This window comes from Pholcus phalangioides, unplaced genomic scaffold, assembly GCF_987345545.1.
Source record: "Pholcus phalangioides strain wild (caught in Gottingen) unplaced genomic scaffold, Ppha-v1.0 ptg000015l_1, whole genome shotgun sequence".
In the NCBI taxonomy this organism is placed as follows: Eukaryota; Metazoa; Arthropoda; class Arachnida; order Araneae; family Pholcidae; genus Pholcus; species Pholcus phalangioides.
Window position 1 is genome coordinate 19,237,531 of NW_028301608.1, and position 26,142 is coordinate 19,263,672.

At 35.6% G+C, this 26,142-nt stretch overlaps 1 protein-coding gene across 2 annotated transcripts in view; it reads left to right on the forward strand.

Moving 5' to 3' along the window:
* The window catches only part of ssh (Protein phosphatase Slingshot), an 84,642-nt gene that overhangs the window by 45,174 nt on the left and 13,326 nt on the right, over nt 1-26,142 (forward strand). For both annotated transcript variants that reach the window (XM_089243099.1, XM_089243100.1), the window contains 5 exons: nt 20,632-20,766; nt 21,248-21,307; nt 23,871-23,964; nt 24,116-24,291; nt 25,194-25,340. In XM_089243099.1, coding sequence (XP_089099225.1) covers nt 20,632-20,766; nt 21,248-21,307; nt 23,871-23,964; nt 24,116-24,291; nt 25,194-25,340 — 612 coding nt within the window. The remainder of the gene's footprint in view (nt 1-20,631; nt 20,767-21,247; nt 21,308-23,870; nt 23,965-24,115; nt 24,292-25,193; nt 25,341-26,142) is intronic.

The window sequence follows — 26,142 nt, forward strand, 5'->3', positions numbered from 1 at the left end:
GGTTTTTTATTTTTTTTAGATTGGACGTTTGTTTTTTGCTTCTTCCTTTCTCACTTTCTAATTTACGCATCTAATTAAGGTCAGTGTATTGATTATTTTAGTCCTACTACTTCCTGTATAAGTTTCTTCTCTTATTTACATGATGTGACCTTAAAAACGTTTTCCTCATTCTGCTGCATGGCTAGACTGTTTGTTTGGGAAATCGGTATGATCGAGGAGTTCCATAAACTCAGGACGATCTTAGAAGAATGGCAATGCTACATATTTTTTCTTTGATTTCAAAACAATTGTAATTTCTCTGATCAGAATCATGTGTATTTTACAAATAATAAAGTTCAATTCGATATCTTTTTGGATATTTAACTCCAAATTATACGTCGTATAACTGGAAGACAATATTTTTTTCCCATTTCGAGAAACAATTTGCTCTATTATAGAGCGATTTCAAATTATCCGATATCGTTCCGAAAATTTTATCACTGTATTTTAACCCTTTAAGCGGCACAGCAGAAATCACTAACCCCCCCTCCTGAAAATGTCATAACTTTTTTTTAATGAAATAGCCTTTTTTCCGATTTTGAGTAGGTGCAAACGAAACAAAATAGAAAAGGTATAGCGAAAAGTGTTCCATTGTGTGGGAGATCAGCTTTTCAAAATATCTGGGCTTATCAATCCTAAAATAAGAGACTTTAAAAGAGGTGAGATATCTCGTCAATGAGATGCTTAAAGGGTTAATCCCTTGCGTTCTACAATTTAACTTGTGGAAAATATTTATTTTATACTGTACATAATAAGTGTGAAGGCCAATCCCATGTGCAACACAGTAGGCTACGTCAAACTTGAGCTTTCTCATTTCTTTTCCATTCAATATCGGTGCAAAAATTTGTTTTACTTTGAGCATTCTATAAATTTTCTGAGACCCTCTAAGGAGTGATATGTATCATTTAACCATGAATGGTACTTATGGGATTCTCAGAATGGCAATGAGAGTAAGCTAGCTTTTCGCTCTTCGTATTTGAGATCCATCGTTCTCAAGAGAATCTGATGAATGGTAGAATAATCCAGGAGTTTGAATTTTATTCAAATTTATTCTTGTCGAAATTTAAGGTTTTAAAAACCTTGAATGTCCGTCCGAGCTTCTAAAGAATAGACATACTCTTCCGCTCCTCTAAAGCCCTTTATTAGAAATCATTTTCCTATATAAATAATTCCCGTGATTCGAACACATTGTTCGAGCCATGCTGGGTTACTTATTCGATGGTAAAGTTGAGTATTAGCCAGATCCAAATCATTTCATCAGAAGTCTTTTCTGTTTTTACCAGTCCAAAAAAAAAATATATATACATTCGTCCTATTAATGAGGTTAATATTGCAGGACCTTGGCTGATATTGTTGATGTGACCTATTCTCCGACCTGCTCGACTGACGTTAAAATGCATTGTACGCGCGTTTCCGTATTTTCTAAGAATTATTAGAGGTAAATGACGAAGGCGCAGTGCTTGACCGTAAATAATATTCCTTGTCCCTTTATAAAAAAAAAAATAAGGGCCCATAATTTTATGTAATTCATCGACTCGAGAAGCATGCAACATTGTCCAGTATATGTTGACGTCGCCTTGTGTATGACGTAAGTGGGTCAATAAATGATGGTCGAGTCTTAAACATACTGTCTGCGAAAGAACGCTGTCTTTGGTAACATGGGAGAAAGACTCGTATATATTTTACGGCCGGCGAAGAAAGTATTGTTCATGCAAATGATCAATAAAAATTCATAATTTACTGCCTATAGAATAGTTACGGAGTAAGTTTTCGAAAGTTTAACTTTAACTTTTCTTTTTTGTCCACTTGCGATAGTTATCTGTCCCCAATTTCTTTTCATTAAGATCATGAACCCACTTTTTTTATAACTGGCCATTGAGTGTTTAACGACAGTCTTTGTGATGTCGAATTGTTTTATCACTTTCCGGAGAAAATGGTCGTACCTTAAGGCTTGACCCGAATAAGGAAAATAATTCTGTTGGAATCGAATCACTTTGAACATTTGTTCGATTGATGATGTATTTATGAAGTATCCAATCATTTCTTGCTTGTGGGAGTATGTCATGAGAAATTCTCTTGTACTGTACTTCTTTGGTGGTTCTGAAACTATTACTTTTGAAAGATGAAATTTATGTGTGTTTAATTTTAGGAAAGTAAAAATAGGTTCGTTAATAATGAATATTTTTGATTGAATTTGCAGTAGTCGATTGTTATGCATATATAAGGGATCGGCGAATTGTTAATTTTGTAGCCTTATCGTTCACTTATCTTCTCCGAATAATATAGTGAAATTATTGATTTTGACAAGAAAATTATCTGGATTCGTGACTTGAATTCTGTTGTTCATGAAAAAATAGAGGAAAAAAAGTTCGTTTTTTTTTTTTTTTTTATTTATCAACAGGTTTTCAATAATTTTCGGCGTGAACATTACAATGTGGAGTTTTGTGGTTTCTTTTTTTTTTTTCTTTTTCTGTTGTCAAACTTCTGTCAGTGCGAACAAGTTAAACATATTCACAGAACAACAGAAAGTCTCCATGAAAAGTAATTTCATTTTCCTTCCCTCATACGGTTGCATTTATTTCCGTGTTGTTTCTAGTCCAACTCGTAATTGTAGGAGAACTCTTTTTTTTGTCGTGGAGATCGTAACTCAATTTAATGCTTCTGAAGGAAACATGTTGAACTTCTGTCGCTTTTTTTATTATCTGTTTCCCTAATGGACATGCAACCGAGAGTGAATGGATCGAATGGTCCATCAGCCTATGCAGTTAACGTTTTCAGACCCTGCAATTTGACTATTTTTTTAGTCATTTCTTTTCCCTCTTGGATTTCACCCCCACTCCTCTCTTGGGTATTTTTCTAGATGTTGGAATCAAGTAGAGTGATAGAGTGGACCCCCTAAGCATTTTCTACTGGTTAATACCCTTGCTAAAAGGGTTGGATCAATCTGAGAGTAGCTAAGATAGTGGAACCCCGCTTGTTCCGTTTTTTTAAGCACTCCATTAGTGGCTCGTACCCCTAGTAATTACTCGCGAATTTCTTTTCCTTTTTGTAATTGGGTCAATTCTTAATCTAGTTGGCGTAACTCATCGTTGCTACTGTCTTTTTGATGTATATACGTGTGTATAAAAATGGATATACCCTTTTCGAATTTTTTTTGCAAGGATATTGTTTGGCAAGGACAATAAGGCAACGCTGAAATTTTTCTTTCATGTTGTGTTGGGGTTGTATGGAATTTCGAATAGTGTCCTTTGAAGTTTCACTTCTAATAAGAGCTAATTTTATTTATACCCATTTCCTTTGTTATGCAGCTACCTCTCTTTTTTCTACATTTTCCTTTAAATGCCTTTTTTTTTCTCTCTTACCTTTTTATTGTAACTATTACCAATTCACGATAAGTCGAAGTTTTCACTCGGCCCCCGAACTTTTTCCCTATTTTAGTATTAAAATTTTCCCTTAACTCGAAGTTTTTGGGAATGACAGAAATTTAAAAAAATGGCTTTTAGTAATAAAATTTAGCATTTAACAATAGAATTTATCAGGTTCATTCATTTTAATTCATTTGTCTGCTTGCAAAAAGTGAACGACTTTCTCACGTAAGAAGGGCAAAAAAAGAAATAATCCAAAAATCATTGCATTTTTTTGCAAAAAATCTTGAAATTAATAATATACAGTAAGACCTCGTTAAGTCGTCACCCTAATGAGTCGTCACTCCGGTTAAGTCGTCATTTTTCTTCAGGGCCTTCCAGCTTTCATAGACAACAATGTTATTAAACCCTCGTTTACTCGTCTCTGATTCTGTGGTGTTTGGTCAGAACATATCTCCAAAAAATTGATTTTTGATCTAAAAGTAAGTCTTGCTAATTATAACTAATTAGACGTGAGATAAATGCACAAATACGTGCATACAGCTAAACAACATGCTGATGTATGATATTTTCATTTGTATTTGTGTGTATGCTTTGTTTCTGATTTTTTAATGACAATGAAAATGCTTATGTTCTGGCCAAACACCACAGAATTTCGGTTAACTCGCCACTGGGAAAAAGTTTGAGAAAGAGGAACAGACTATTTTTATGGCTCCCATTAAAAAAAAAGAGCGTGTTAACAGAATTGCCATATGCTTAAATGTCACCATAAAATCTTATATACCCAAGCGGGAACAGTTTAAGTAACGAAAGTTACGCTGGGGAAGTTCATTTGCCGACTAAGGTTTTTGAAACGTTAGGGACTGTTCGAGCTAGATCTAATTTCTGTATGGGGCCCTACTAATTTAGGGCTTCAAACTTAAACAAAATATCTTTGTTGAAAAAAATCAGACATTCTTGCCTAAGTTGAGGTCTCCTGTTTACTTTCCCCTGCCTGTTAGTCTAAATTAAAAATTACTAGTATCAATCAAAGAGTACCAGTACATTTTACGACAATAAGTTAAGTAATAAGGGATCAAAAAAGGTAAAAAATTGCTAATATTTTTTCTTTTGCAATCTATAAAATTTTATTAATATTGTTATTTTGATTCATACTTTAATAAATGTCATTACTTTAAATTTACACGATTCTTTTTTTTCACAAGATTGCACATTAAAACTGACGGCACTCCTCTTAAGCCGTCATAATTTTTCGATAACATGAGGTGACGACTTATCGAGGTTTCACTGCACAGTTTATGTGTCATATATGCGTCCGTTTGCATAATACAGTAGGTACGTCGAGTTTATTTCTAAATATTCTCATTCGATAATGAAATATGATTAACTTGTCTTTTCTAATGTCTTCACCTCCAGCAGTTTGGCATATTTTCCCAATACCATATTTGTAAATAGTGCTGTTATTTTAATAAATCCTTCCTTTTTCCACTTTGAAATCGGAATTAAAGTTCGTATTTTTTTTTTTTTTTTTTTTTATTTTTTTTTTTTACTGTTATTGAATAAATTTTTCATTTACCCTTTAATATTTTTATTCATTATAGTAACGTTCATAACAGTACTGTCAAACTTTTTTTAACGTCATCTCTATTTGGAAGGGTGATGTTAGACAAGATTATTTATTTAGCTTGCCCCATTTACTTATTCGTTAATCGATATTACATCACTACCGGTGTCTAGTTTCTGAGGCGTTATTTTGTATAGTTGTACTTTTCCCGTGTATGGGTTTCGATTTCTCTTTTGAATAAAAGGTGAAATAATCCGCCTATATCCCTAATCAGATTGACGTGGGCTCACATATTGTAATTGTGAATCCAGTGCAAGGCGAAGGTACATTCAATAGAATTGAGTAAGAGATGTTAAAATCGCAGCGAGGCTGATCGCATCTGAACATGCGATATGGCATTTATAAAGAAATTGAACCACTTATACAGACTTAAAGAAATTCCTTGAACATTTCTATAATTAAATTTTGAATGCGAATTTCAAAAAAGGCGTAACGGGTCTCCCATACATGTACAAATATTTGTAGGGAATTTCTCGCGATATGAATTCATATTTACTTTCACTTATTTTTCTTTATTTTTTCGAATTTTATAGTACCGTAATAGGCTTTTCCCCATTATCTCTGCACGAGTAGTTCCGCGTGTTTTTATTTTCTTGTTCTCGCGACAATCAGATGTCTGAGAAAAATTTTAAATTGCTTTTTTTTCAACCCTGCTGACAGTTGTAAACGATGATTACTGATAATATTCGAGCGCATTGAAGCGCAACTAAAAATGAAATGTCCGTCAGATTTTATTGTTATTTCGTTGGGGAGAAAGTCCAACGCAGTGACCAGCAGTTTCAAAATTTTGTGACCTCTTAAAATCCCTTCTTTACGCTTTTTTTATTTGACGCATAGTGGCATAAGAGAAGCGAGCACATTTGGAATGAATTGACTCTACTATAATATGAATGATATGCTCCTATCAGTTGAGGGGCGTTGTCGGAAGTACGGTCGGCTCTCGAATAGTTACCGTTGGAGGAGTTCAATGCACTTTCTCTCTGTTGGCGGTGGGGGGGGGGGGGCATCATTATTGCAGATACTGTACGTCCCCATTGATCGATAACTTCTGTACTGGAAGTTTGATATTCATCGTATATTAGCGTGCTGGTCTTTTTTTTTTTTTTGTCCATTATTTTTACTAATGTTTTTTTATACCTTTGTCAAAAGTCTTTCCATTTGCGAAATGCATCATATGGGATACGTTCGAGACATGACTCTTGAACTAAGCAACAGCTTCTCTTGAAGCATAAATGGATAAATGACGATGCTCGTAGCGGTACATATATGCTTATATAATATTCTGTACCCTATGGCTGCAGAAATTGAACAAAAGAGACCGAACCCGTTTCTTATATCAACTAATATTTCCTGAGAGTTTTGAAATGGCTAAAATAAGAGCTGATAAATACCCTGTGTTTGCCAACATTCATTTTATCATTGTTTCTTTCAAATATATATTATTGTTTTAAATATGAAAGAGGAACTAGCTATAGTCGGATACTGATGTTAGCAATTATATATGTTCAATAAGTCCTTTTAAATATTTGTCCAACACTTGGGGCCATTTAAGTATTATGCCAACAGATTTTTGGCCATTTTTGACCCCCGCCTCCTAACGCATTCTGAGATCAGAGACGTATGCAGTGGGGGGGGGGGGCACGAGCCTTCTATGATCCCCTCCTAGACGACCACAAATTTATTTCTGATGCAAAAAAATATTAAAAAAAAAAATATCGGAAGAAAATACCTATATGTTATTATAACCAATTTCTCAATTTAATGTCAATGCTATTTGAAGCCCAAGACTTTATCTTAGAGAAATTCATTACGACCCACTTCCTAAGCCTTTTATGCCGCTTTCAAAGGTCTCGATCCTGTGTACGCCTCTGATTGGATCGCCCTTCGAGAATATACATAAGGAGTCTGACCACCACCGTCTGACACTGCTGCAGTGAACTTTGCTATGTTTGCACGGGGATTATTTTTCACATGATTATAGACTAAATTCACTATTTTGAGCTTGTGTTTTAAGTTTATTATTAATTACTTGTTTAAGTTAAGCAATAATTAAGGAGTGGTATAGATTGCCGTTGATAGATGGAGGTCATGGGTATATAAAAGATCGTTCCCGCCCCGACAACTCTTCTCAGGGGCGGGAACGAAAAAGACAAGTGTAGATGCCCCATCAATTGGATTTCAAAAGTTTTTCTCACGCGTTATGTGTTTAACAATACAATATAGGAACTGAATGGTAAGAAATTATGGGGGTTAGGAGTGAGTATTAAAAGTTTGGACGCGTCCATTTCAGAAAGCAAAACTTGGTTATTTTCAGGGACCTCCAGATACCCTTCAAGAATCGGTAGAGGGTTAAAAGCAACCGTTTGAGTAATTTGAATTAATTTCTTTCTATTAGCTATTAATGGAATTATTGTTTCCTAGTGCAAGGTGGGCCGACACTACGCGTGATCAAGTATTTCAGGGGAAAAGTAAATACATACACCAAACATTTGTTTCGTTTTTAATACCCCACCTACTCACAAAGCAGTTGTGGTCACATCCTTCTGTCATACAAGAAAATTATTTTCACGAGTAGTTTCTTTGCTTGTCCCGTTTGCTTGTTTCTCATCCACATCATACATAAATGACGTAGACGGTACGAGGGTGAGTGGCGATCCGCCATTCACGAAAAATTGTATCATTAGCATAGGTGGCAGGGTGAAAGTAGATAATCCCCCCCCCCGATCACAATGCACGCCCTCGGTGAACCACATCCCCATGCGTTCGAAAAGCATGTATTCGCTTATGTACGGCAGTCCAGCAAATCTCTCTAGGACAACGCATGTGACATGCTAAGTGGACACAAAACGGTTTGGCCGACGATCCCCCTCCCCAACAAGTGCGACAGGACGTGGGAGGGGCCGGTTTGAGAGGTGTACTAGAGATCTATATAGAAGAGTTATCGGGGGAGGTTAGTTCAGGCGCCCATAAACTAGGAAAATGTTTTTCTCGTTTTTGTCATTCCCAGTAAAGATACTATTAAGAATATTTAATGTTTTCATAAACGTGGTTCATGATTTAAGTATCAGTCACCCTCCCCGTCAGCAAATCCGAATTCTTGCTGACGTAATACTTGATTTAAAAAAAAAATTTAAAGATCCCCCTTGATTAAAAAAAAATATTTTTTCAAAGTTACCACTGCGTTATATTTTTTGATGGGTGCGCAACCGTTTCGAAGTCTGAAGCCAGATAGCCATTGTCTGAAGCCATTGTTGTTTCTAAGACTGACTTCAAGTGCATCCATCCTTCGGAAATGTTGGAAATCGCATAATTGATGGGAACTTGGGTGCATCTTGTTCTTCAGTTCAGATAAGCTTGATGGTCCTGAACTTGTGTATTCGTTATCAGGGCCGTCTTAAGATCATCATGCGCCCTCGGACTAATAGGTTTTTGAGGCCCTACCAGGTAAATTCTAGAAAATTTCAACCAAATATCATGTTTGTGAGGCCCCCCCCCCTTCTCTTGAGGCCCCCGGGCCATGCCCATGCTTTAAGACGGCACTGTTCGTTATATCAAGTGGAAAAGGATGACTAAAAGATTAAAATCGTATTGTCATTGCTTCCTCACGATTTTCTTCTTCCATCCATTCAACGATGACATTCAAATAAGGCATTCCTCAAACTAGCTTCGCGTATCTTAAATCCATCAAAATTATTTCAGAGCCCTTGAAAATGTCTTTGAAGCCGGCCAGGGAGAGTGCTCTCGCTTTTTTATTTGTAATCTCTGGCCCCAACGGTTTTTCAACGTGAGTAGGAGTACCACAACACCACCTATAGAAGAAATAGGTGGTGCTGGTGGGATGCGTTGACAAAGCGTTCAACAAACCAGCAAATCAGTAGAAATCTGAACCTGTAGATCACTGGCCGTTGGCCTCCCGCAGACAAGTAACAACAGGTTAATAGTTCGTTCCTCTATGAAAAACAATAAGTTAACCCTTACGCACACCTGCTGCACAACAAGGTCGGCCCAAGGACGATTTTACCCAGGGCAAATGCAGTGGGTCGGTCTTGCATCTGACATATTTTGACGGGGAGAGAAGGGGATGTTTGGGTTGGGACCTTCTTTTCTCTGCCATTCTTTATATCAGTGTGCTTGGCTGAAGAATTTCGCTTTAGCGCTCGTCGAAGCGCGGAGCGGAAGAAAAATAAAATTAATGAATAATAAATTAGCGCCCGGTCACGTCGTGAATATTCATCATTCGTAGTCATATTTTTTTTGAAAACCTGGTTCTACATTCATTTTTATGTACGTGGGCGGATAGAACCGAAGTTGAGAAACGTGGACCACCTTCGAAGATGAAAAGTTTCCAAACAGGAGGGGGAAAAAATTACATATATCCCATGTAAAATAAAATATGCTTTGCTTTTTAAAAATATGTGTAATGGTAATACGTTGCAAAAGGTTGTACGGATTTGCCTTGTTTCATAAACACTACGAAGCAAATCGTTAGTTAATGAGTGTATGTTTTCCTGACCTGTTGTTCACATTTATTTATTTTTATTTTTTTGTAAATTTGAACCTGATTACGTATATTTTTAGTTCGTTAGCCTTGGGTTCATAAAACTAGGTACACAATAGTGCTGCTGCTTGCTGAGGTTAAATTTTAAAAAAAAAAGGATTTTTACCTCATTTCTTGCATCAATGTTTCTCAATCTTTCAGAACCCAAGGACCAGTAACTGGTCAGCATCTGACCGGTTCCACCTTTATCGGCGGGGTTATCAGATTTTCGAACATCCTAAGCTGATCGTATTTCATTGACAAAAAAAAGAGCTGCACAGCGTATTATCACCGATTGGCGCCCATGGCCGTAATCGCTTCGCTTACAAGCGATTGGCAAGAAATTCGGATGATCCGTTTGACGAATCGGTGATAAATATGGTAACCTTGTCTTAACCTAACCGCATGTTAGATAGCGTCAAAGTATCCCTTCATAAAAAAAAAAAACTGAAGTACTTTCTATTTGTAAAAAAAAAGGAAAGAAGGAAAGAAAAAGAAAAGTAAGGAAAAATAACAAATGAAAGAAAAACAGTATAGTATATTAGTGTAAGATCCCCTCCCTTTTATCTGTAATACTTACAGATAATAGAGTAGGTACGAAGTAGATTTCTCGTTTCACCTTCACCCACCTGTTCTCTTTCGCTCTTACATGTATATAGTAGATGGATACGTCACAGAGGTAAAAAGAACTTTTTTTCGTAGGGTTGCACCACAAAGCTTCGCGGTGATGAGGAGCGAGGAAAGAAAACAGAACTTTTTGAATTTATTCCATTGGCCGTTTGGACGCAATATTACGTCCTTGATCATAAAGTGATCAATGAAAATAAAAATTGAAAATAATTCACAAAAATATATTTTTTTTTATAGATTACAAATGATGTAAAGATTACGAGTGGAAGAATAGATTTTTTCCCCTCACTATTTAACACCTCTTTCATTCTTCTAGATTTATCAATTGCTGGATAAGGTAACTACCAGAAGGTTGCATAGTATGCGGATTGTACGCAAGAAATCACGGGACAAGAGAACCATTGCGTTACATGTTTAGTTGAAGTCAAAGCTGTTAAAGACTCTTCAACCCAGCTTTAATTATAGGCAGATGCGGGGGGGGGGGATGAAAAAATTGTATTATTGACATAGGCGAGAGGGGGCACATTCACCCACCCGTTCACTTTTCACACCTTCAGTGTTTCGCTCCCCCCTCCCCACCCCGTTCGTAGAACCTGTATCTGCTTGTGGCTTTGACTGGAGTCGTTACTTGGTCTTCAATGCAGCTACAGAAAACCCTATAGCTTAGATAAGATTTACGGAATCTGAGGGAACGGGGTCAACTGAAACTGATATGTTGTAAGTTGGATCACAAGTGATATTGAAAGGTGGAGAAACGCTCTTCAAATTTTTCAAAAAAAAAAAAAAAAAAACTTGGCAGAAGCTACTGAACGGCTATCTTGTGATTCTCTGATTCTGAGTATAAATTCCTATTCAAAAGTTGCAGCTGATAATCAGGACCGTATTTAGTGTCCTATTGGTCTACTAGTTGAATTATTATATTTTATTTGATTTAGTTTTAATTCAAAGTATGCCTTCTACCATTTGCTTCAGCATAAGGTCAGTGCACTGAATTTCAAAGGCAGACGCTTATAAAAAAAATGTTACAAGCAACGACTCGGAACATTTTTCACACGGCGATTTAACGTCTGGTGGCACATCGCCAATTATCGATTTTAAAAGAGAAAGTGAAAAGAATGAAAAAAAAGGTCTCTTCCGCGTTTGTAAAAGTAACATTGCTACAGGCGACCAATTGAGGCGTTTAGTTTTGAAGCTTGACCGGAACGACACACTCTTACTTTTCCAAGATTTCCTCGATCTTCCAGGAAAAGATTTTTTTCGGTTTCCTTTGTGTGTGAGCGCGTATTTTTTTTTCATCTCTGGAAAAAATTTAATTCACTTTTTTTTTTCTCGAGAACTGTTGGATAGTGTCGACGGAGAGTTATGAAAAAAAATCAGTTTTTGCTATTCGTTAAAGTTTTATGCTGCATCGTTAAAAGCCCGTAAATCCAGCCAATGTGGTTATTAGACAACCGATACTGTAATCTCTAGACGTGAATGCGATTATCGTGTCATATCGCCATATCTATTTTTCGAAAGAGTTTCAATAAGGGAAGAAAAACGTGAAATATATAGATTTTGATATGCCATTCTAACTTTGCTTATAACGACATCGAAGATTCCACGAATTTTTGTCGTTATAATCTAGCTGCCGCTCAACTGAAGTTGACATATTCAGGACCTTTTAATTATGAGAACTATAATCAGATGCAATCAAATACTGCAGACGAGTTATAATGTGTTATGATTAGGTAAATTATCTACATCCCCGATTTTAGTAAAGGTTGTGTATGTGTATTAAAGTAAGTTTCACTGAAAAACAGGATATTTTCACAGAGAAGTCGAGTAATGATCCGGATACGGGTTATACCAATAAGCAAGTCAGAGCTTAAAATATGTAATTAAAGACTGTATTTTATTGTTAGATTCCCTCAATATGCTGAGCTCAAGTTCTAGGAATATCTTGGGAAAACGCTGAAGCAAAAGCGTCGTTATATCCGAGATAGTTACGTTTCATCGATGTTGTAAGCAATGCTCATCAACATTATTCTTTACGAAGATCAGTCAGAGCCACCAATTATTGACGTTATATTCGAGGTGTCGTTAAAACCAAGGTCTTTATTAGGGCTACAACTAAAGGAGGGTGGGGGTCTGAGGGGACGCACTGAACCATGAAGGGCGCTGAGTTTTTACCGTTAAAGATTATGAAGGGGGGGGGGGGGCGAAATGGATGCTGGGGCCCCAAAAGACAGTAAATTTTTATTTGTGGTTGCGGCTCAAGTCGTTATAACTGACTTTGACTATTTACGCGGATGGTAATTGTATATGACCGCGTAATTTTTAGATGGAGATCATGAAGTTGTCTTAAAGTGCTCCATAGGCGGATTTTTGGTATTGCCGCCCTCCTCTCCCATTCTCATTTTCTTGAATCATTCATTTCTCAAATTTTTGAGCTAAAGCCCGCTCAGCCAACACCCCCTGAAGAACACCCCTCTTCTTTTAGGGGGTGTTGGCCCAGTCCCCATCTCTTCCCTTAATGCCTCTGCCTCTAAGTCACTCTTTTAGTCACATTCACATACTTGCACACTTTCTTGGTCGCTACCATGGCTAGTCATTCTCTAGGTCAGCGGTTCTTAACCTTTTTTGACTCGCGGAGCCCTTTCTGGTAAATGTCTATGGCGGAGCTCGTAGGCATATTTTTTATTTATTCATCGAAGTCGCTGATTTACTTTTATTATTCAAAAACATTTGTAATTTTCTTTTAATTTACAGTTTTTCATATTTTCCTCGAGTGGCCGTGGAGCCCCTGTACAGTTCACTCGGAGCACCGGTTGAGAACCGCTGCTCTAGGTGATTCTTTTGATCGTTCACTGTCCTGGTCCCTCGATCTCTAGGTCTCTCTCTTGGTCAATCACATGCTTGCACACTTTCTAGGCCAATATTTTGGTCGCACACTGACTTGATCCCTTTCTTTTTAGGTCATTTTTGTTTACTCACATGCTTGAAAATACTTTAGGTGAATCTTTTGGTCACTCACTGACCTAGACGTTCACTTTCTAGGCAGAGGCGGTTATAATTATGGTTTTACCGCTTATAGGCTACACAAATTCCGCCGCCTTTCCCTCCCATTCTACTAATTTTCTTGACTACTCAAATTTGTCTCCCTTCCGAACTTATCACCCTTGTCTGTAGCACACTAAGCTCCTCTGTAAATACGCCTCTGGCTGCTGTTGTTTGAATGTTCGGAGACTTATCTTGCGTTTAGAACTGAACCGAAAAGAATTTTTTTGTCTAGAAGAGTGTAATTTGATTGCATTAAAACTTCAAGTTAAATCGTTGGTTTTTTTTTTATATTTCCCTACAAGCCTGACTGAACGCTTCCTGTTTTGAGCGTCATTTTGTTTTTGTCAAAGCCCTTGTAGGAAGGCGGAAGTCGTGACTATTGCAGAGATGTTTTAAAAACTTGTCTCCAAAGTAGATTGGTTTTGTAAGCGGTTATTTTTCCTCCCTCATTTGTAACAGTACCGTGTGGTTTTTCAGCTGCAGCTGCATCCACACAGTTGTAGGACAGACCGACGGACAATCGTGTGTTTAATAAACTCAACTGTACAGATGCATATATAAATAGGTCTGATATATCCCTTGGCCCTAATAACTGGAGTTTCGTGTCGTGTCCCCAGCTGGAAAAACAGTTAGTAATCCACAGAAAGGGTTCTTGAACCTTGGTGTCGCCGGACGTTTTTTTTTTGGGCGTGTTTGATTCGTGAAATAAAAGAAAAAATAAACTTCATATGAAATAAAATGAAACGTTTCTACATGTTTGTATTTCCTATAAGGTGTGTGTGTGCTTTTTTGTTTGACTGCTGTGACAATAAAACGAATCCCTCCCCTTCACTTTCATTTATAACTGTGTGTAGTACTTTATTTCTAGGGTTTTTATCAAACCTTGCATCCAGGCCACAGCGGGTGTTTTTTTTTATTCTTTCTTTCAAATTACCTCATAGTAATGGGGTGTATGCACATTCAATTCTGTACGGATGGTGTGGGATATAGAAACGTATATACGTATGTAATAAAATGATTGGTTGTGTGGGATATTCTGGCTGAAGTTATGGAGGTTTCGAGAAAGCGTCTTAGTTTTATTTATCATTTTTCTGGCATTTAAACAACACCATATAAACTCCTTTGACTCTAAAATTTCTTATTGGGCGGGAGATCTGTCCGTATTAATTCGATCAAATCAACAGTGTTCTTCGCTGTCTTGTAGGTGGATCTAATGATTTATGTGTATTTCGCTTGCTTTAATGGTTCGATGCGTTCTATGAAAAGGGAAAACTCGTGATTTATAGCGAAACCAATGCAATGAATTTCGGTCTTCATTCTGAGAACTCAGTTGGACAAATATTTTATTTATGTGTACGTTAGGATTTGTTTCCTTGTGGACTTACGTGGTTAGTATTACACCCAAAATTTTTATTTTGAATTGTATCTGGTTTATTATCATTCTTATCTTACGTTTTGGATTTAGATTCTAATTCTTGTCTGAAAACGTAATAATAAAATGACTTCTTATAACTCCATAAAAGGTGTCGTTGTCTTTATCCACATTGCAGAAAAATAATTTTTTAAATAATTTTTTTGCTGGTTCTTAATTTATATTGAGGTATTATGTGCTATTGATTTAGTTTAAAGAATTTCAGAAGCTGAACAATCGAGTAAATGACATTCATTATCTGACAGCATAGTGAAGTGTTGTATGACAGTCAAAAGCACATTTTTTTTTTTTTTTTTTTTTTTTTTTTGAGTAGGAACAACGCTATCATAATTTTTTCCTCCGCGAATATCAAAAAATTACGAGAGATTTGTTATCCAGCGTCAGTGAAGTTATTCTAGAATTTTCTTTTTTTTTTCTCTCTAGACATTTCCTTTTCTGCTGTATGATTGATGTTCTAGCGAATTTATGGGGAAAAAACCTTTGAATTAAAACCACAAAAAAGACGCAGCTGCCCCACATATGGCTTTCATCGTCGACATATGCTGGAAAAATCACCAGTCGTTATTAACAGTCTCAAAAATGCAATGGGTGGTCATATTTCTGAATCGCCATCGTGTTACGCAACTTTACTTGATAATGATGTTGGCTGCATCAGTTTTTAGAAATTCGTCACTAAATTCGCATACATAGGACTGAAAATGCTCTCAGTCCTATGACCGTAGTCTTCTGAGAATCAACACTTTTTTTATCGTTAAATGCTAGAGTTTGGTGTAGGAAGAGGTGATGCACATTTTCACTTGCACACAACATTGCCCTTTCTTGTCGTTGTTTTCTTTGCTTCCACGGAATGTTTAACTCTCTTATCAGGCAATATTTCCCAACTCACATCCTCAAGATTGTTTTGTCATGGTTAAGAATCGCTGTTTTGATATATGTATTAGATATTTAGTAATTTCGATTGCTGTTTTTTTTACTTAACACTAGAATTACCGGAATTTCCATCTCTCCAAGACCTATCGAGCGGTAAAAATGACTGCTATTGTAAAAATGCAGGATGCAGCTGCAAATGTGGATATATTTTCGGGTTGAAACAGGTCTCATAAGAACTAGGGTTGCCTGCCTTGGAATATTGTCGTATGGGGCTATTTTGGGAGAGACACGGGTACCCCAGGAGCTCAACCCCAAGCATTCGTTGATTTTAGAACTTCGGAATGACACAACCAAGTTATACCCCCCTCTCCTACTCATGGGTTCCGATAAGGCAAAACAATTAAGGATTACTAGGGGTACATCTCGTATATAAGGGATTCAATAAAGCATGCGCGGGGGGGGGTGTATTCGTATTGCTTTGTATGCTGAGAGCATCTTCATGAATTTTATTAAGGGCACTTTTCATAGAAATTCTCGGGAGCTGAAGTGACCTGAATCCAATGGGTTCCGCCGCCTATGCTCCCTCTACTCCATTCCCATCTTAGCTAGAAGCAGTTAAAAGATTTTACGTTTGGAGCTAAATGGAACAAAAAATTTTGTACCATAAAATGCCTGGCACGGATACAGAGAGAGAGGTGATGGGGCTGGGGTATCTCTCTCGCCATCCGGAAGAGACCAAATGTGGAAAACAATAGCGCTGTACGATAAAATACATGATACTAAGTATCTAAGGTCACTGCACAACTCTTACTCGCACTTAAGCACATCGACCTATGCCTGCAGTGACAAAATGCATGGTCGAAAACAAAATGTGATTCTCCGTCTTTTCTTTACCCTCAAGAGCACTCTGGCACCTTTGTATTCTATTTTCGACCAAGTATTTGTAAGACAAAAAAAAATAGATTATTTAAATGCGTTCTACCACCGTTTAGAAACTCGCCCATCTTTTTTTTGAAACACCCTGTATGTTTATTTACGCCTGAAATGTAACGAAACATGTGAACCATCTTACACCCTATTTTCAAAAGAGAAAATGAATAATTTTGTTTTTTAAAGAATGCATTAGTAGTATCTGGTTAAGCAACGAAATTTTTAATTGCGGTCAAAATGACGGATCGGTAATTCTAGATTAAAATAGTTTTCAAAAATCAACAGAATGACTCGGTTTTTTTTCCACCAAAAGATTCCTTAACGAATTAGGAAAAGTCACGTAGCCAAATTGTCAAATTTTGAAAAATGAAGTAGTGGACAATCAAAGTTTAAAAAGCGGTCGGAATGACCGCTCGGTAATTCTAGCGTTAAAGATAATACATTGAAACCTAACTACACAACGATATTTGTTATAATGATAAATCCCTCTACGATATTTTTTCAAGTCTTGTTTGGAAATGCCTGTAGCCTAATGTTAAACTGCTGATATAACGATAATCACTCTACAACAGACATCTTCAATCCGTTGCTCGCGAGCACCACGGTGCACCCTGAAATACCCAGAGTGCTCGATACCCGTGTCCGATTTCGTGCTCGCGACTACTTGGTCAACTTTCCAGTTGAACCACCTTGCACAAATTGCATTCAAGGATTGAAATCATCCTGATTTCGTGCATTCGTATGTCAAACTTGTCGTAAAAGTGCTCTTTTGTTTATGATGAGTGCAGTCAGTGCTCGCGACTGAAAAAAGGTTGAAGACCTCTGCTCTACAACGACATCACCTCCCGCTTAACTAACGAACTAAACTTAGAAGGCTCGAACCTTTCGATGAGTGCGGGCCACTTGAGAGGATTGATCCGATTGAAACCGATCGCGGGCCATTAGGCAATTTTTTTCAAATGTTTGCAGGCCACAGTGAAATTTAGTGGTGCAAAATATCAAATTAAATATTACAATGAAAATTGCAAATGATTGATAAGTAGCAGTGGTGTCGTAACGTGTGTGACAACAGGGCTTGGTCTAAAGTTAAAACTAGGGCTCCTAATAATTGAAGTTTTTTTACGTTCTGAATTCATTAAATATTTTGTTTTTTCCTTTAACATTTCTTAAATTTTGATGGAGGTAATTCCATTCAGTCTATTACTATGAAAAGACAGTTTGTGCAGAAGTTTGAAGTTGAAAAAAGGGACTGCAAAATATTCACTACGAGAGTCTACGAACTCATCAAGGCGCCCCGATTTGAATTTTCATTTTTCTGTGAAAATAGCCATACGCCTGCACGTTAGATTTTGACTTGAGAGAATTCAGAACTATATATCTGTCACCTGTTAAAATAATGATATTTTTCTTTGATATCAACCAAGTTCCGATAATATTAGGTGTGTCTTCGCGGGCCACGGGTTCAGCATATATGACTTGAGGGGACATTACTGTACGTAAATAATAATTTTTATGGCATGAAGTTGTTTTTTCTTAAGGACTTCGATTTTCCAGCGATATGAAGAAATTATCTTGGAAAGAGATACATTCAACCGTTTGTTTTTTTTTTGTTATCCGTGTGCGTACGAACGAACTTTCACTAATCCTTTTCGATGATTCATTCAGTTTTTTTTTTATTTCTACGTTATTTGGTGTTCGTTCGTCACGGGCTGGCAGCCACTCTTGAAAATTAAATAATCTTTTTGTTTTTCTTTCAATTTTTTTTTTTGTCTCGACGTGAGCATCGTTGACTTATTTGTCCTCTTTGTGTCACTGAAGGGACACTTTCATGTGGATTTTCCGTTCTCTGTCGTTGAGAGGGTTGTTATATCCATCTTTAAGCTCTATGAACGCATATAAAGGAAATTCGCTATTAAAAAAAATCTTCCTCTTTGGAGATCTTGTTCACTCTGCCCACGATTTTTCCTTGCTCCATATATGGCCCACGGAAAGACGTCACGTTTATTTTCTTCTATGTACTCTTCTAGCCATCGTCCGTGAAATGGTGAATTCCTTCACGAAAGCGGCGATGATTTTTTTTTTTCAATTTTTTTTTTTTTTCGTTTTCCGTGTATGGTTGCGAGAAAAACGGGTAAAAAAAGTGGAAAATGAAAATGTGGAGGTTGAGAAGAAGATAACGCCTATAAGAGAATACGGATGCGTCGAAAATTCATGCGCCGATTCCGCGAATCGCATACTATTCATGGATATACCTCACCTTGCTTTCTTCACTGTTGTCTTGGGCGGGATTTTTTTAATAGCGAATTGTTTTCAACGGATTTGTGCCAGAATTGATGGAATGCCAACTCATAATATGAAGCAATCGAAATTTTTAAAAGATTAAAACTTTTTCAATGATCCAATTTGATTTTCCAAGTTTTACTTATCAAAATGAAAATACCATTGCAAAATTCAGAAAAGCAAACCTTTAATTTGGCTTGAAAGCAAATTTTTATTACATAAAAGTTACTATTTTGGGTACTGTACCATATAATTGGTATGACAGCTTACAATGCTGCCATACATAAAATTTTGTTTTTTTTTAAATTATGTAAAGCAGTGGCCTCCAACCTTTTAGACATGGCGGGCGAAATTGAAACTTCCCACAAAGCTTGCCCCCAGACCACCAACCCATATAATTTAGTGACATCTTAATAAAAGGGAGGCTTTTATTACAATTATTTTTTAAATATTTTTTTATTACCAATTTTGATTAGTTCTGAAATACTTTTTTTTTGCAAATTCTGAGAAAGTATTGTCAGCAAATTTTTAGCCATTTTTGACCCCCTTCCTCCCCTTGTCACCAAAATTTCGTCAGCACTGCCCCCCCCCCCCAACTTCTAATGCATTTTGGTGGGATCAGAGCGTACGCGGGAGGGGGGCATAGGGCATCCCCCCATACGAAAAACATTTTTTTAATGTAAAAAAATTAAAATTTCAAAATAAAATAGCTTTATATGTTACTATAATCAATTTCTGTTAATTTCAATGCTATTTGAAGGCAAGAACTCAATTTCTCTTTTAAGAAGTTCATTGCGACCCACCCTTTAAGCCATACATGATATACCCTTGACCCGCAGACCAAATGTGGCCCTGAAAGTTATCTGATGTTGCTTGCCCTCCTCACCCCCCCATGAAAAAAAAAAACTAAGCGGCACATTTTTACAGATCGCTTAAATGACCTGTGGTACAATTCCAGAGTATCTGAGTGGCCCTTGGCACATTCAAAGATCGCTTAAGTAACTTGTGACACAGTTCCAGAACACTTAAATGATCTGTGGCACATTTAAAGACCCCTTGAATCCCTTGCTCTAAAATTGTGCCACATGGAGGCACAATTTTAGAGCACTTAAGTGCTCCCCAGTGTGGTTCTACATCACTCAAGTCATCCGCGGAACATTCCCAGAATATTTAAGTGATCTATGGCATAATTACAGATCACTTGAGTGATGCGTGGCACAGTTCCAGAGCACTTAAGCAGCCCAGAAACATTTCCATAGCACTTGAGCAGCCCAGACACATTTCCTGAGCACTTGAAGGATCCATGAAACATTTAGAGATTGCTGAAGTGGCTCTGTAAGGGATTTATCATTAGCGAGAATGTTAGTTCAGGTGCCCACAAACTAGCGAAAGATTTTTCTCGTTTTTGGCGCACAGAGTAAGATGCCATTAAATGCCAAGCCCAGATATTGTGTTAAGGTGATTTTTTTATGGAACACTTTCCCTTACACTCTTTAGTTTACACCTGCAGAAAATCGGAAGAGAGCCTACTTAATTAAAAAGATATGAATTTTTTTAAAGGGAGTTTAGTGATTTCTGCTGTGCCACTTCAAAGGGTTAAATGATAGTATCCTTCATTCCTACAGGAGTTTAAAATATGTTTTAATATATATACAATCATAATTTTATGTTCATCAGTAGGGTTGTCTCTCCTATACAAGAAATGTTCTCTTTTATTTTATAATCAAATATGAAAGTCCAGAACTTCAAATATAACCAATGTATATTTACATTCAGTATGGTAGCATTAAGTATATATCTGAACCTGAAATACACGCGAGCACACACACTTGATTTCAGGAACCCATCTTTAGCCATTACATTTTTCAAATGTCTATTTCAGGTCAGCTCTGCAGACACTGCACAAAGCCAGCTCTAAAGCAAGGCAGTGTAATTATTTCAAGGCCGGAGGAACCCATCAGTGGATAGAGTACTATGAAAGTCGCATTAATTCTGACAGATCATGTCTCAACGAATGGTGAGTGTGTTCAATATTGTAGCAGCATTAAACTTTAAAAAATTACAACATGTTTATAATTTCTGTTATAAATATATTAACATATTATTTGCATTTCAAATCTGGGAACAATAGAAGAAAAATGTTTTTTAACAGTAAATTTTCTCAACAGACGTGAGGTAATCAGAATGTGTCTCAAAATTTTTACTCTTTTCTCATTTGTAAAAATTTATAAGTTTAGTCATTTTACCACAATTGAAAAACAAAGAAAAAGTTATAGCAGTAAAAAACTGATATAAATTGAAATTTACTTCATTTGCTATGGTGTATCGGGTATTTATGAGTTTATATAATATTATGTCTTCACGTTTATTTTTGATTTTTATCAAATACTTACAAAATAAATAAATAAAAAGTCATTTGAGTTCGTGCTGCTTGAAATTTGTCGTTACATGAATGTAGCAATTTAGCCCAGCACTTAACCATATCTTATTCCTCTTAGGCATGCCATGGACGACCTGGAATCCAGGAGGCCTCCCTCTCCAGATACAGTTAGATCACAGTATGTATAATATTTTTTCTCTCTCCCGAGTATGCAAGATATATCCCATCCATCACTACAATTTATTTCCATTGGTTATTTTTTCCTCAACTTTGTTAATTTTGTGTTTTCCAAACAACCTTGATTTTATAAATTGCATCAAAAGTTTCATGAACAAATACCAACTCAGTTACAAGCTATAGTAATCTATCATCTTCATAAGTTCTTCAAGTTGAATCTTGTCATCAAAAACTTCCAGTTGTGTAATCCTCTTTCAGTCATCATGACTTATAGTATGACTCATAGTTGAGCTTTTTTTTTACTTTTTGGAAAATACTTTTAAGGAATTGAATCAGTCTAGGCTTTTATATTAATGTTTATAATTGTCAGTAATCATGTAGTACTGGATTGAAATTAAAAAGTTGAAGGATTACATTGTATTTTTGTGATTTAATAAGTTTTACATATTACAGTGGAATCTGTATGAAACTGATCATCAAGAGACTGAAATAATATTCTATTTTAGACAGGTTTCAGTTTTATAAAGGTGCAGATTAGAGCATCAATCATTGATTGGACTCTTTTTCTTCTTTTTTTTTTGATTCCATTCGAGACTGGTTTCTGTCCCAGTGTTTCTTAGACAAGTATCACTGTATATGAGATGATATTTTTTATTGTTACACTTTTATGATATTAAAAAGTTTGGATAATTGGTAAATAATGTGGATAATTTTCAATGGAATAAGTAAAAAGAAATCTGAGAGCAATTAACCCAGACGAGAAATATTATCGTATTCTCCCGCATTGTCTGGCATGGATGGATTCTAAAATGCAGAGAGAAGAAAGGATCTAATCAACCAATTTAATTCATTTTTAGGTTCCAGATATTTAAGAATTATCTGGAACATGTGGCTCAGTTTTTTTTGGCATGCCTGAAAATACGGGTATTATGATGTTCCAAAATTTAGCCGTGATAGTATCACTCCTTTAGAACAACTGGAAGTAAAAAATCCTTGGTAAAACATGTCAATTAGTAAAATTTGTACCTTATACACAGTAAGATCTGAATGAAGATTTATCAGGATGTCAGTGATTGAAATTCTTGATTTTTGAAACTTCTTACATGCTAAAATTAGTTTTCTTTTGATATAATAAAGACACAGAAATTTTACTTATCAACTTTTTTTTATTAAAGAAGGGCTGTATAAAAATTTCAATTTTTTGTAGATTTTTCCCAATCTTTATTTTACAATAGCCAAGTCTTCACAGTTCATTTTTTCTCTCCTCCGCTGATATTTTCTCGTGTCTCATTTTAATGTTAGAATCAATCAAAGAGTTTTTAATTGCTTGTGGATACTCTTTGTGAAATGCTCATGTATGCATGTTACATTCAATGCCAAATTAACCAACTTTTTTGAGAAGTGACCAGTGTCTGAAGTCTAGGTCTTTCAAAAGGCCTAGCCACTTTTTGGAGTGTCCAGACTTATGACAAAGTTAAATATTTTGTGAAAATTGTTCAGTTGTTAAATATTTGTTTCCCTAAATATTTAGGTTATTTGATGCACTATAGCACATCATGATTTCACTGATAAACACCCACACAGAGCTACTTTTGGCACAAGATTCATTCATATGATGCAAACACCACTAACGAAGCACTTATTGCATCTTTCAATCTTTTCTTGCTGTCCATCATGATAGCCAATGTTTTTGGTCCTTTCTTATATAAAGCCATTTTAGTTTTAAAATTTTTAATCCTTTCCTAAAACAGAACCCATAGTGTTTCAATATGATCGTAAGGATTGAGTTTTTAGTATTTTTTTTATCATGACTTAGGATTTTATTTTCATATTTGGCATGGCGTTTTTTCTGGTTTTATTTCTCTTAATATTTTTGCAGAATTATCTAAATTGAACTTCTTGAATTCAGGGAATTGCAGTGACGCCTTATTTGGCTAATAGGCACTCAAAGTCAGGCTACTCAAAAGATGTTCAACTTGCCCATCTTGGTTAACAGCTGTGTTTTTCACAGTCCAACACAGTAAGTCCGAATTAATTCCTAGAACATGACAACAAATGGTGGCTTCCAGATGTAACTACAGCTCAGATGTGACTACATTACAGATTGCTCTTAGTAGACTTGCGAATAGAAAGCAATGTTGAAACTAAGGAAGACATATTAAATATTTTTAAAAGCAACGATGCTGCCTATTGGTAAATTGTTTTGTTTAATAAATGTAAAGTGCTGTCATCTGAAATGTGTGTTGTCCGAATCTGGCTCAGTAAAATTACCTCCAAAATCCTTTGAATCAGGGAAGTTTAATTTCGATAATCTTGTGGACAGTGTTTTATTTGAGCAAAATATTTTCTTTCATCCTGTTTCTAATTTGATCAAGGTATTAAACAGAAGTTGAAATCGTTGATATGTACTGATTTTTCCCCTGAAAATTAAGTTACTATACGTACTAATAATGTATTAGTAATTATATAATACATATAATTAATTATTAAACATTGTATATAATTACTAATTACAATATATTGTCCAATTGCAGCTACACATTACAATTATTTTTTTTCTTCAGGCCTACTGAAAAAGAAGAGACAGAGAAGCACATTCGAGTGAAATTGAAAGAACTCATGATGTCCGTAGATTTAGATGAAGTTACTAGCAAATATGTAAGCTCAAGACAGCTTATACATTGTTTGGGGGAAATATTTATTTCTTCACCATGTATCAACTCGTCATAAATTAAGTTATTTGCTAGCAATTGAGTTACGATAATTTCATTTTTTAACTTGATAACAGCATTTTTCTAATATTTTATAGATTCGCACAAGGTTAGAAGAAATACTAGACATAAACCTGAAAGAATTCAAATCATTCATCGACCAAGAGATGCTAACAATTCTTGGGCAGATGGATGCTCCTACCGAAATCTTCCAGTATCTTTATTTAGGCTCAGAATGGAATGCTTCAAATTTGGAAGAATTGGCTGCTAACAAGTGAGAACATTTTTCGGTTTAAATATCGCTTTAGTGTTTTTCTTCTCCCAAATCTTTTGACTGTGATATGGAGCTAACTTTATTCCATGCTCTACATTAAAGAAATATCTAGTCGAAACATTTCAAAAATGCCCACTACTATACTCAGGTGTTTTCAAAGTAAAACTAAATTGGAAAGGTGGTAAACTTATTCATGTGAGTACCTACAGGAGTTATCCCCTTTTAAAATTTTCCCACGTTTATTACTTTAATTGTGCAAAAATTTTCTTCTTTGTTTTTCCATCTCATTATTTTATAGTTAAAGAAAAATTAGTTTAAAACACATTTTTTGGGGGTTCATTATCTCTCGGAAAACTACAGCATTTAAGAAGTTGCATCAGAAGTTCTATTTAAATTTAATTTTTACAATATCATATCATTCATATATGATAGAGCAGATAAAGATTTAAAGTGGAAAGGTCCTAAGATCCACACACTTCTGGCTAGAGCCTTTATGAACTTCACTAAACATTTAAAAAATTTCAAATCGCCCTGAATTTTTCCATGTCATCAAATAACAAGAACAATGTACACCTGGTTTTTGGAATGATTCATTTGCAATTCCAGATATTTAAGTATTGTTTTGCCAGAGGTGCAAGTTGTAAGGTGTGAATATTTAAATAGAGCAAACAGCACTTCACATATTCAAACCTTGTTTACTAAGTCCTTTTTTTTTGTAAAGTTTCAGAAACTTTGCTCATAAAATTTCTTATCTATAACTAGAGTATCTATTTTTCTTTCATTGAGTGTAAGTTATGAAAGTATCTCATTGATTTTTTTTTTTAATAATAAAGTAATTTTTTTACACTGTATAACATAATTGTCTTGTAATGCCTCTGTGTAAAAAAATTCTGTTGTTTCAGAATCGGCCATATTTTGAATGTTACACGAGAAATCGACAATTTCTTTCCTGGAATGTTCGATTATCAGAATGTTCGAGTTTATGACGATGAGTCCACTGAAATCTTACATTACTGGGATAAGACCTACAGATACATACAAAAGGCGAAGTATGTTCTGTTATTGATAATCGTTCCTTCTTTTGGTGATTTAATTTTAATTTAAAGCACTTAGAATTTAGGAATTATCTTACCAAAGGCAGTGAACAAACAAAAAAAAAAGGCAAATGCCAATTTGTCAATATTACAGCAGAATGAGTAATAACCATACTTGTCTATCCTCAGTAGTACTGACAATTTTACATAGTTTTGAAGCCTTGATTCACCTACCTTAATTTTTGTTTCCATACAACGAATTTTCAAAGAATTGACTATGAAAAATTATATTATAACATGAAAATATCAATTAAACATAACTTCAAGTGCACAGTGTTTGTTCTGAACATTACTTAGCATTTTCTAATAATTATGTATTTGTAGAATAGAGGAGAACAGTGATTGCATGATAGCTTAATTTCATCCTGGAAAGGGTGTAGCCGGAGCTGTGCTGAAGTTGAAAAATTTTTCCCCCAAGTGCTGCATTTACACCTGTGCAGCAATAAGGCCTCACATTATTGGTCTGGGAGGAAGATAAACAGGCACTCATTTGGATTCATTCTTTTACGTTAGCTGGAATTAATATGAGAAGAACATGATTAAAAAAAAATTTCCCTTCTTATATTTTGAAATCTTTGAATATGTTTGATTGTTTTTGTTCATACTGAACAAATATGAAAAAATGCACATATGAATATTGTCCCAGTTATTTCTTTCAATTTTGTTCTCTTATGCATTGGAATATATTTTCACACAAGCACATTTTTAGGTTCATTGGAATCAAAGTTTTAAATTGTGATCATGTAACACTATGTTA